The sequence below is a fragment of the Ochlerotatus camptorhynchus genome, unplaced genomic scaffold (assembly GCF_037179485.1).
Source record: "Ochlerotatus camptorhynchus isolate MF236.1 unplaced genomic scaffold, CSIRO-AGI_Acam_v1.1 ptg000001l, whole genome shotgun sequence".
Lineage (NCBI taxonomy): Eukaryota > Metazoa > Arthropoda > Insecta > Diptera > Culicidae > Ochlerotatus > Ochlerotatus camptorhynchus.
Genome location: NW_027040493.1, coordinates 487,324 through 499,619, shown reverse-complemented (window position 1 = coordinate 499,619; position 12,296 = coordinate 487,324). Strand labels below are relative to the sequence as shown.

At 36.1% G+C, this 12,296-nt stretch overlaps 1 protein-coding gene across 1 annotated transcript in view; it reads right to left on the bottom strand.

Moving 5' to 3' along the window:
• The window catches only part of LOC135708724 (zwei Ig domain protein zig-8-like), a 176,037-nt gene that overhangs the window by 130,286 nt on the left and 33,455 nt on the right, over positions 1–12,296 (bottom strand). The window contains exon 3 of the mRNA XM_065231180.1: positions 11,989–12,228. Coding sequence (XP_065087252.1) covers positions 11,989–12,058 — 70 coding nt within the window. The 5' untranslated portion in view covers positions 12,059–12,228. The remainder of the gene's footprint in view (positions 1–11,988; positions 12,229–12,296) is intronic.

Here is a 12,296-nt window from a genome sequence, read left to right as displayed (position 1 = left end):
TACCAATAGACTGAGTGAATCCAATCTTTACTTTTATCAAATTCAGGAATTTTTCCCTGGAAAATCCTGGAAAAACCTGGGAAAACATGAGGCTAATTAACTCATCGCTGAGTTCCTGCACTTTATTTCTTATTTCTGAGATAACTAAACTCAAATTTGGGTCGATCTCATTTGCCGTGAAATCACCTTGAAAGATATCGGCGCCGGTGGTTAGCGTGATTACCTCTCACCCCAGCAGACCTGAGTCCAATCTCAGTCGGTGCCACCGGCATGTTCTAAGGCATAACATCTCTGATAACGCCTTCCTTCGGGAAGTAAAGCCGTTGGTCCCCGGTTGAGTTGATGGGTCGATTGGTAGGGTCCAGGTGTGGGAGCTGCCTCCCTGGTGTCGGTAGCATTGGTGCTCAGCACGGAAAACAAATCTCGCGTCATTTTTCAATATGTCCTATCTACATTGATCGATTCTCTTCATCGACACTCACTTTCGTAAATAACTCGGCTTCACAAATGTTTCCTGCCGTCTGTCGAATTAGATGCTAGATTGTTGCTTCTTCCATTGAAAATATCCGGCCGTGGCGATTCAAAGTTGATCAAAATAATTTGTACCCCTGCTTCCAGTTTGATTTTATGAGCATTTTGTGTGATCGTTGGTTCTGAATATGGACAAACAGGCAGATGAATTTTATTCCTACTATTTACTGTAATAAGCTTGGTGGCCCTGAAAAGAGCCGTTTTGTTGCCGAAGTTGGTGATGATTTAACCTCCGAAACCAAACAGATTGCGTCTCTGTCACTTCAAAACGTACATGACATCCATGGCCGCTTACGCTTGGCGTGTTTAGTGTAGGTGACAGCATCACGGATCTCATTTTTCCGGAACACCTTCAGCACACCTCGTAAATCAGCCCGGAGATACGTCAGACACCGCCACGGCAAGCCAGACGACGGATGGTGGTTATCTCGAAGAATTTGCGTTTGGTTCTGAATATGGCGATAAGTGTGCAAAATATTACGCAATTCCGTCCTCCCTATTCGCACGCGCCTGAGGATCGCAGGCGAATGCCACTTCGACTTGTTTCGTCGAAGCAGCATATGGTGGATTTGTTAGTTAATTCGACGCTTTTGGACAATGCTGGACATTTACCAGCTTTTCACAACGTAGGGACTTTGCCAGTGTTAGCAATATGAATTCGGAGTTGTGATCGGAAATAGCCCCTTAGGACCACGCAATGGTCCTCCAGAAGATCCGGAAAAAACTGAAAAAGTGGTCAACTCATGAAACTGATCCTAGAACTTCGCATTATTTTCGAAAACACTCATGAGGAATGAATTAGGGGTTTAGACTGGAATATGTAATTTTTAGTAAACCACTTAAGGTATAGTATAGTTTTACCTGTTGAACATGTTAACAATTTCACATCAGCATGAGCATGATTGACTTGTTGTATAACTGTTTATATAACCTTTGTATGACTTGTTTTGGTTGTAAAGCAGTTTACTCAACATAATTGAATGAATTAGAGTTACTTGGGTATGAATGTGTTGACGTGACTCTCGCTTTGATGGAAGCCGAGAACACCTCTGCACTTCCACGAGGAATCACTGTGATATTGGGTAAGAGGGTTGGGATTGCAGCAGGGTTAGTTTTGGTCAACAATAAGCTGAATTGATGTCCTAACGATCATTTAACGCAAAGGAGCTTGGAATTGAACCAGTGATATTCTAATCAGTAAGCAAGAACGTTTACCACTACGTAAACCAGCTACTTTGTAGTCACATTAACAAATAAAGCTATTAACGATTCTTGAATGTGCCGGGGCTTGAGATTTAACTCATGATGTTCTACTCAGTAAGCAAAAATGGTCACCAAGCCCCTCATATAACATCATACAAGCTACGACCGCGTTGTTATTGCAACCATTCAAACCCGGCCCCGAAGGTGCCGTTGATGACTATGTTAAGTTTCATAAAACACACGATAATCAAGCGATGTTACTGTAAATCTCCTTAATATGATAGGACCTGGGATTTATTCAAACTCAAACTTGACGGTGGTGCTCAGAAGAATAAGTCTCTACGACCGATGATCTTTTAAACCTGGAGATGAAAAAGCTCCGAAAAAGCGCTAATGCCATCATTAAATTCTACTTTTACGCGACGTACGTTGTTTCGATTAGGTCTTTACGTAAGACGGGAACAGAATCCATAAAACATTCATTTTTTTTGGCTACCGCGCCCATCACCATTTTATATGGGTTGGACAATGCTGGACATTTACCAGTTTTACAATAGTTTCTTGTTGAAAATCAACATTCAAAATTTATATATTTCATATCGATTGGTGATAAAATTATTGAAATTGGATCAGGGGCAGCTTAGTTATTAACGTTCAAAATCTTTCTTAATTTATTACATGTTCCATTTTCGGTTTTCACAAAGTGTACCCCCATATAGAAATCAAAGACGTAGTCCTACGTCAAAATCGTGGAGTTATAGGATCAGTTTCCTAAATTGACCACTTTTACTGATATTTCAGATCTTCCGTATTCCTCCAGACACATCATAATCTCAATTCTATATCACACATAATCTTTTGCACGAAACCAACAGAATCGTCCTCAATATTATTTTTTATTTACTCAGCGTGCGTGCAGCTAGCCACAGCAAAACACAATCTTTCCTGCATTATCGATAGAGTCGCCCCCTGTTTCCAACATCTTCTACAAAGACATCAGGATGTTGTCTCTTCAAATTGCCGTACAATCAGTGTTTGGTACCAGTTAACACAAATCCCATATGGTACGTATGTTCGTTAATGCAGGATCGACCATTTTATAGGAATCCAAAAACAAGGAATCCGCTCTATAGGAAACTTGACTGTAAATTGGTAGTCTTTTTGGTCACAGAGGCGCTCTCATTTGACTATGATGTTCATTTTTATAGTAGTTAACGGTTTGCTGCCTCGATATTTGTGTGATCGGATTGAAAGAGCAAGTGATTTTCATTGATATAACACTAGAAACGCGGATGAAGTAATAACACCACATCTTTTGAATAATGCTTCGAAAAATTCATTATTTTTCAATGGTATAAATTTTACAATTCGATGCCTGGACACATCAAGCGTGCAACTACACCGACAGAATTTAAAAGACACTGCATTTCACGTGTAAAAGCTGTTTATTGAGCAGTTAATTTTTTATGAATGGATAAATCATGTATCTGGACGAAGTCATCTCTAACGGATTATTTTGTATGGAGACTGTCATAAAGACATTTTAGTAATTTGTGCAGCATATACAAAAAACTACATTGTTTGCCTCGATGATGATGATGGATTTTTAGTTTTTTTTTTGATTTTGTAGTAGTAATAGTAAAAATAGCTTTGAGTAGTTTACAATGGATTGAGCCGCGCGCGCGGAATACAGGTATAAATGACTAATACGTGGAAATTGTGGCAAAAGCCTTGAATTAGTAAAGGGTTGGCTGGAAGTCGTTTACTTGGAGCTTAAAAGTGTAAATCCCAGGTCACGTGTAAATGGAAGTATTGTCGAGGATACTTGGACTCTTGATAACTAGTTACACCTTTGAATGTTTTTGGTTGATGCCTATAGCATATTTAACAGGACATTCTTGGTCACTACACAATACATCTTAAAACTATAGTCAAAAGGTACAACACAATAAACACTTTATCTTTCGCTATCCAAAAAGCCTTCTCCATCAGATCTGAAGCCGCTTCCAGTGGTTTCATTTTATGACAGTTACGCCATCGTGGGTCAGAGCGCTTCCATTGCAGCAATGCACAGTGGTCCAGAATGCAGATTTAGCTGGAATGATATGTTTTGAGCCTGAAATTGAAACTTTAGACTAAAAGTCTCTTCTACAAAGTTGTTCCTTATAGTTAGGCCCTCATTTTTATGACAATGAATTCTAGGGTGGTTCCTATTATCATTAAAATCAAAAATCTAACTTTTTTGTTTGAATAAATTAAGCTATATATTCTTCGGCAAAGTTATAGCTGAGCTAATTTCAAGCAACTTTGTTGAAAATAACTTTTTTGTATCTCTTAAATTGGCCGATTTAGAGCTATTTTCTTGAATTGAGTTAGGGTGGCTCTTAAAAAAACAGTTTTTTTGCTCTATTTTTCTTATTTCGAATTTCTCAGCAAATGTGTCTTCAGATAACTTTTAGATATTAAAAAGGCGCAAATTTTTGCTCCACGAAGCTTGTCAATATCTTTCGTCGATCAAGAGTTATTGACGTTTTTATACTAAAAATATGCACTTTTCAAATGTTAATATCTCTGGTTGGGGCAAACAAAAAAAAAGTTTATTGGCAGTATTTGAAAGAGCGTATGTTATTCTCAATAATATGAAAAAAATGGAGGTATGTTATTTTTTAAACTCGTATAAAATCAATTTGAATTAATTCATATTTTTTACTATATTTGAGTATATCTTTTTTATTAGAAGAGATACAGGCAACAAATTCAGCAATAAAACATTCGTCTTAAAGAGTTTTAAAAGTCTCTAGAAGATGACTTTCATGATAAATTTCAAATAAAAAAGTTATTGGCAAAAGATGGATTTCATAGGACCACTCTAATGACAAATTTATATAAAATGAGATAGTACATTTGTTTCAATATTTGGACATTAAGTGTCTTCGAAGAAGTTTTTGTTCTTAAAAATTCCCTTCTTTTGGTGTTTGCAGACGTCAGGGTGGTCCTCAAATTAGGGAATTTTTAAAACTAACTTTTTTGTTTTACAAAATATAAACATGTGTTGTTCAAAAAAGTTGTAGTTAAGTTACTTGCAAGCAACTTTGTCGAAGAAATTTTTTTTCTATCTCTTAACGTTCTCATTTTAGAGTAATTTTTCGAAGTTGACTTAGGGTGTTCCTGGAAAAAATAGTTTTTTAGCAATAACTTTTTTATTTGAAAATTCTCATGAAAGTTATCTTCTAGAGCATTTTTAAACTCTTTAAGACGAATGTTTTATAGCTGAATTTGTTGCCTGTATCTCTTCTAATAAAAAAGATATACTCAAATATAGTAAAAAATATGAATAAATTCAAATTGATTTTATACGAGTTTAAAAAATAACATACCTCCAATTTTTTCATATTATTGAGAATAACATACGCCCTTTCAAATGCTGCAAAAAAACTTTTTTTTTGTTTGCCCCAACCAGAGATATTACCATTTGAAAAATGCATATTTTTAGTATACAAACGTCAATAACTCTTGATCGGCGAAAGGTATTGACAAGCTTTGTACAGCAAAAATTTGCGCCTTTTTAATATCTAAAAGTTATCTGCAGACACCTTTGCTGAGAAATTCGAAATAAGAAAAATAGAGCAAAAAAACTGTTTTTTTAAGAGCCACCCTAACTCAATTCAAGAAAATAGCTCTAAATCGGCCAATTTAAGAGATACAAAAAAGTTATTTTCAACAAAGTTGCTTGAAATTAGCTCAGCTATAACTTTGCCGAAGAATGTATACCTTAATTTATTCAAACAAAAAAGTTAGATTTTTGATTTTAATGATAATAGGAACCACCCTAGAATTCATTGTCATAAAAATGAGGGCCTAACTATAAGGAACAACTTTGTAGAAGAAACTTTTAGTCTAAAGTTTCAATTTCAGGCTCAAAACATATCATTCCAGCTAAATCTTCATTCTGTACCACTGTGCAATGGACGCAAAACGTGGTCAGCACTCACACATTCATCACTAAACGGTTGCTTTCCAAAGTCGACGACGCATCGACTGAAAGAACTGCTGATGAAGAACAATGAGGAGGACCACGGGGTACACTTTATAGGGGAGTAAGGGGTAAAAGTGAACCCTCGCTAAATTTATTTTAATTCTTAAAAATGTTGAACGATGCGATTGTTTGAATTACCCCAAAGGTTGCCTGCAATAATAAGATTTTTTTTCGAAATTTTAAGGTTAATTGGAGTTAAATAAGTTTTAATTTACTGCTATCTATTTTAAAAGAGTTCTCGCTTTTTTTGTCTGTATACAGCAAAACGATATAGTGGTTCACAGAATTTTGTAAAAATTGGTAGTTTTGTTCCTTATCGCAATATATTAGACCCTTATTTTTTATTTTGTCATTAGGGTGACTATTTTTATATCAGGGCGGTCAAAAAAATAAATTTTTTTCGATTTTTTTCAAAAATTTATAACTTTTGAACTGTTTGGTCGAATTGATTCCCCGGACTATTTCCCTTCGGAAAAGTCGTTTTTCATGGCCGGAATTCAGCGTGCTGTAGAGATATTGAATTTTGGGTAATTTTGGACCCACTTTTGCCCATAGTGCGCAGGCTGTGGATATTCTCGTCGTTGCTTTGCTCATCGCTTTCAATGTAAGTAATGTCGATTTTCTAGTTAAACGAAACCTCATTATGGCTTTCAATCCCCTTTCACGAACACTCTATCACCGCTCTTTCAATTTATTTAAAATGCGTTATGTCCCGTTTTCGATCATTTTTTTTAGATAAATATGTGGATGGAAGATAAATTAAACATATTACGTGTAATACTCAAGTGTTTTACATGAGAAATGCTTTAAATGTGTTATTTCATTTTCCGTCATATACGTCATGAAACCTCTGTTGATGTGTTTCATGAAAGAAAAAACTATCAAAGTCGAGCGCTCTTTCGCTCATCCGTTTCACCGAAGCTTGAAAGGAAGACCATTGGAGCGACGGGAGAAAGAGAGACAAGCGATTGAACATTTGTTTGTGCACGCCGACTGAGGTTCTAGAATGCTGCGAAGCTGTTCGACTTTAACAGAAAAAGAAAGCCAGCAGTCTCTTCGTCGCATCGATTTGGTCGATTGAAGCTGATATTGTGACGCCCTGATCATCATCATCATTCCTAGTGTAATAGTGTTGGCACTAGTGGTCCAGTTTTTGGCCTTAGGGCCTTAATCAAATTCGAAATATATTTTCATGGTATTATTTGCGTAGATTTATGGCAAAACATATGTTTTTACCCTGTATCGAAACACATAATGTCGATAGAATATTTCGTGATGTAATCTTAACACTAATAAGTTGACTTAATAAAAGCACAGTGAACAATATTCCATCATACGACGGACAAAATGTTTGTTTTATTACACCTATTCAACGCAAACATCAAATCTTGGAATGTTGCATTCAATTGTCGGAATTTCCGTAATGAATCCAATGCAATTCAACCAAGTCAAAGAGAATAAATAACATCTGTAAATAGGCAATATTACTGGTTAATAACGCTTTTGATTTACTACTATAAAATTCAAAATTCCTTTGATAACCCCCTGCATTCCTAATTAATCATTTTGTTCGACCATTTTCCACAGAGATGGCGCTGTTCCGCTGGTAGAAAGTGATAAAAATCCCCATATAGAAATTGAGAGAAGTGCGAATAATTCGCCTCCGGTGCATATTCAGGTCAAAAAAAAGTGAACGACAACCTAAAGAAATTAGTCAGGGGCTTTGTCGTTCAGTTTTTTCCCGGAAATTAATGCTCAACAGGCTACAATTGAATAAAAATGATTTTTCCCCATAAAATTTTACCTGCTTTACTACCAGTCCGCAGAGAGCCAACAAAATTCAAATTTGAGAGAGAAAGTCTCTCTCACGAGCTCAATCTCTCAACATGCCATGTATTTTGTTGTCACTCGATTTGTGATTTCCCGTTCACAGATTACAAAATAGAGTACCTGTCACTACAAAACAAGTCTGGTACCACTATATATGCATTTGCTTTAACATTTGAAGTCCCTCCTTTTTTACATGTTCTGTGCAAAAGATACTTTATGCCCCGCCCCATACATAAAATTCGGCGGGAAATTATGTGAGGGGTGAGCTATTTTGTGTGCAGAATGTGTAAAAAAGGAGGGACTTCGAACAATAATCTAAATGCATAATAGAGGTACCAGACATGGTTTGCACTGCAGTCTCCTCTGTGAACAATTATAGGAAAACAGATTGTGCCTAGTTTCCGATAGATGTCACCGCAAACAACAGCTGTGACATCTGATGGAACATGAATGCAGAAGCTTGACAAAATGATCAATTGATAAAAGAAAGGCCGTATCACATTGACAATTTTCAATTCACCTTTTCGCCCACTCTATAACTCTTTACCCTTGTGGTAAAACCCTGTGCATGAAACCTGGTGGACATTTCCTTACCCTTTCACTCCTATGAAGATCGCATAATATACTATCACGCTTTGTGCCAAGAGACGGCGGCTCGCTGGTACCATGGTGGAGCGAAGAGATAAAACAAAGTCCGGTAGATTTCGTGTACATATTTTCACATGTTATGGGATTTTAACATAGGAGTAAAGGGTTGCAGAGACGTCATCAACGTCAATGCTTACTGAGTATGCAACCATATATCTGCTTTTCTTTCATAAGAGCCAATGTCGCAAACGTAAACAATGACTTTTTCTGCGAATTTCTCGAGAATGGAAATTAGATTCAAAGCCTCGTATCCTTTTTTTGCCTCATGATTCCAAAACTGTCAAAAGGAAAGGCATTTCCCAATTTATACTCTCAGGTATACTACTAATTTTTCTCTACCCGTATTTTATTAGGTAGACAGATTTTAAATCTATTATTATACCTAACGGCACCTTCCACTACTGTCACTAGATGCGAAAGGTACCTAGGTGACTGGTTTAATCATATAAATAGCTGTATTTGGTTTTGTGACCATCATTCTAAGCTAGTCTTCTTCCTCGTATGGAAGTGTCTTATATTGTCTCAGTCTCTCTCATAAATATTGCTATTCTGAATTTTCTATTAAATTTGTGAACACATTATGAACTCTAAAAAATTAAATAAGTTCAAAACATATTTCAGACATACTCTGTTCCTCGAATTTTTCTAAAAATCTGAGAGACCCGGACAACGTTCGCATTCGCGGAGATAACAATGTTTAGTTAAGCTGCATAATATTTCTTCAAAATAATGGTTGAAATCTTTTTCGAATGAATATTTTCTAAGACAATGAAGCATTAAATTAATATTTTCATGGACGGTACAAACACAAATATTGTGAGAACCTGAACTACCAAGTAATTTGCAATGCTTTGGTTTTAGTGCTGCAAATGAACTAAATCCAATGCTATTTTTACTAACTTCTTGAAATTTAATAAAAGCTTCTCGCAATGTACAAACTAAAAGTCGCTTTTAAATATGAATGGTAAAGGTAAGAAGACCTTCCTTCTTAACTGAAACGTAACCGTTTAGTCCTGGCGTGGCTCTGCTTATCTGGTCGCTTTCGAAGAACAACAATACCTCGCTTTTAATTTCGGGATCCAAACCGTGTCCTAACCTTTCGTTGGGGGTGGCCAATACTCCTTTCCCGTTTGCCAAGCATCGAGCTTGCAATACAATGTATTTATTTGTCCATTACCGTTTGCGTTGACCAAGATTTCGGCAAAATCGTCAGAATCCTTATTTGATCGTCTCTCGATGAACCTGGATCAGCAAATCTCTCCTTCAGTTGTCCGATCATCTCATTGTGTTCCGCAGCTTTCAATTTAAATTGCTCCAGGTAATCTTCTTCCGCTTTAAATCCGAAGATGCGTTTCTTAATGCCATTGGTAATGTCCATATACTTTCTCCGGGGATAGTTAACATTCTGGAATTTTTTTTGTCGATATTGGCGATACGTTGATACCAGCTATGCCCTTGTATATATGTTAGCTCAATATTATGCGTCCTGGAAAATTGTTGCTCTCCATTATCCTGAGATGATGTTGTTGTTGTTGACGTAGTTGATGGTATTTCTTCGAGGCCATGTCGAGATGTAGATGGCTGTGGCTCCGCGATGTCCATGACTGACGGTTGCACTTCTAGTTCCAGATTTTCAGCACATGGTTCGATTCTATTTAAATTCAAGCGACACGTATCACATATTGATAGAGATGCATCCAAATTAAATTTCCACTCTAGGAACTTATGTTTTTCAATCAAATTTCCGGATGATTTACGAAGCTTTGACGAACACCGTTTATTAGGAACCGGCTTGCAACACTCGACCTTCTTGAATTCCGTATGCAAATTGTACTTGTTCACTCAAAAAGATTTTTTTAGTGATGTCTGTTTTCAAAAGGATGGTCATGCTTATATACAAACGTAGGTAGCATTTGGATATTCAGGTATAAATATTGTTTTGGTATTGAAGCTACTCTAACAGAGAAGCTCTTTTTTTCATGAAAAATACCATGGAAGACATTATAATGTACCAAAAATAATAAGATGGATAGGTACATCAATATTAACAAATTAAATAGGATGAAACTACACTTGATAATGAAAATAAGTGCAACTTAACTTGTGTTGCTTTCTACATTTAAAGTAATAGTGTTTTCATTTCCCCTGTAAATTCTAAACGGGTTGTCTGATCGTTCAATCGTCAAAAGACACATTGAAGGTAAATATATGTGTATCTTGCTAAATTTATCAATGCTGATGGAGAATCACGATTAACTTATGAAAATGGATTATTTTCTACAAAAAATTGATTTTGATAAAAGTAAATTTGAAATATCTCGAAAACGGTTATATTTAAGAAGTTTATCGATATGAGCACTATCGTTTGAAATGATTTTTATAATCATATACTAACATCAAACTGAACATTTTGCCGTAAATAATGAAATTTTCAAAAATGCCTCAAAAGTTGCTCTTAGAAAAACTTTTTTATTGAAAGTTTGTCCATCCTAGAGTTGTTTTAAAAACTTCTGCTTTCTATTCAAGTTTTTATAAAAAAAATATAAAAAAATCAAAAATAAGTTTTTTTGTTATTTGAAAAAAAAAAACGAAAAAAAAATACCGTGTATATTTTTTTTATAAAGCCTTATTAGTTTCCTACAACTCCTTCTTAGTAAATTTTTTCTACAACCAACTGTTTTCGAACATGGATGCAATCCCTCATCAGATAGTTTCGAAATCTTCGTAGTGCATCCTATCAAATCCAAATGACGCTGTTCCACTAACGTTTACTCAACGCTGATCGCACAAAATCCACATTAAATCCCTGATCCCAGCATTGCATTAAAAAATGTCACATTTGTCAACAGTTTGCTTTTAATTAATTCAGTCACTGGAACCAAGGAGCACTCTTCCTTTATCTCCACTGTTCTTAATATCTAATACACGATTTAAGCGTACTACGACATCGTACCTAGTGTCGCCGCTATCGTCATTTGCACAAAACTTCCCGTCTGGCTCAAGGCCCCGGAAAAGTCTTCAAATGACGTTTCAAGCAAGTTCAAAGAAGAAAAGCATAATCCATGCCTAGAGTGGCGTGAAAAATTACTGCCTCGAAAGTTTTACCGGAGCATTTTCACGCTAGCTTCTCTCGTTGATTCTGATTGGCTTCGTTCTTGGCAGCCTACCATACGCCAACTGCGAGCAGCATTCTGATGTCAACTGGCGGAGATCACGAGCTGCGTTAAATCTTAATTAAAGTCCCGGGTAGATATTTGTTTTTAATTAAACTTAGGAAATTAATTGCCATTGATGGTGTGGTGGCTGTGACGTGGAAACACTGCCATTCGATTTGATTATCAGTCCCTACAACGTGAATGTCGCTGTTGTAAGGGGAATTTTAAATTTTGTATCGATTTTAAAATAGGGTAAATGATCTAGCAATGTTCATTCGTTCCTATTCCCATTTTCAACAACTATAACACACCATAATAGGATCGTATAGCCACAACTGGTTCATCTACAAACCATCATCCTCATTGTGGGACGCCCAAATTCAATACAATTTTGATTTATGTTTAAAGTAGTAGCAAAAAGGCGCATCTTCAAATTTCCTGTTAATTGAGCACAGCCAGCGGTTGAATGAAACCTCTTCCGAAACATTGAGCGATGGATGATTTTAACAACCACTCTCAATACATCCCAAACCCAATAGTGGCATGAAAAAGAAGTTATTTACCAATTGCATCGCATGTACTCACCGGTCGCTTTATGATGGTTGAAATGCAAATTTGCTAGCAAAAACAAACTACTGATGATTGCACTCTGCATTTTCCTGTTTTCTATTTAATTGGATTTGCACGTTTCGATGGATCTGATAGTGGGAAGCATTTTCTTCTTTTTGTTTTTGTTTTTTTTTCTGTCAGTTGATTCTCGATGGAAAATTGTACTGCGGGTTGGTTGTACTGCAGGTGCTTAGTTTATGATTCACCACTTATGTCCTGGAATTGAAATGGAAGAGAAAATCTGGATTATTTATGTGATCCTCATTATATTGAATTTACCATGA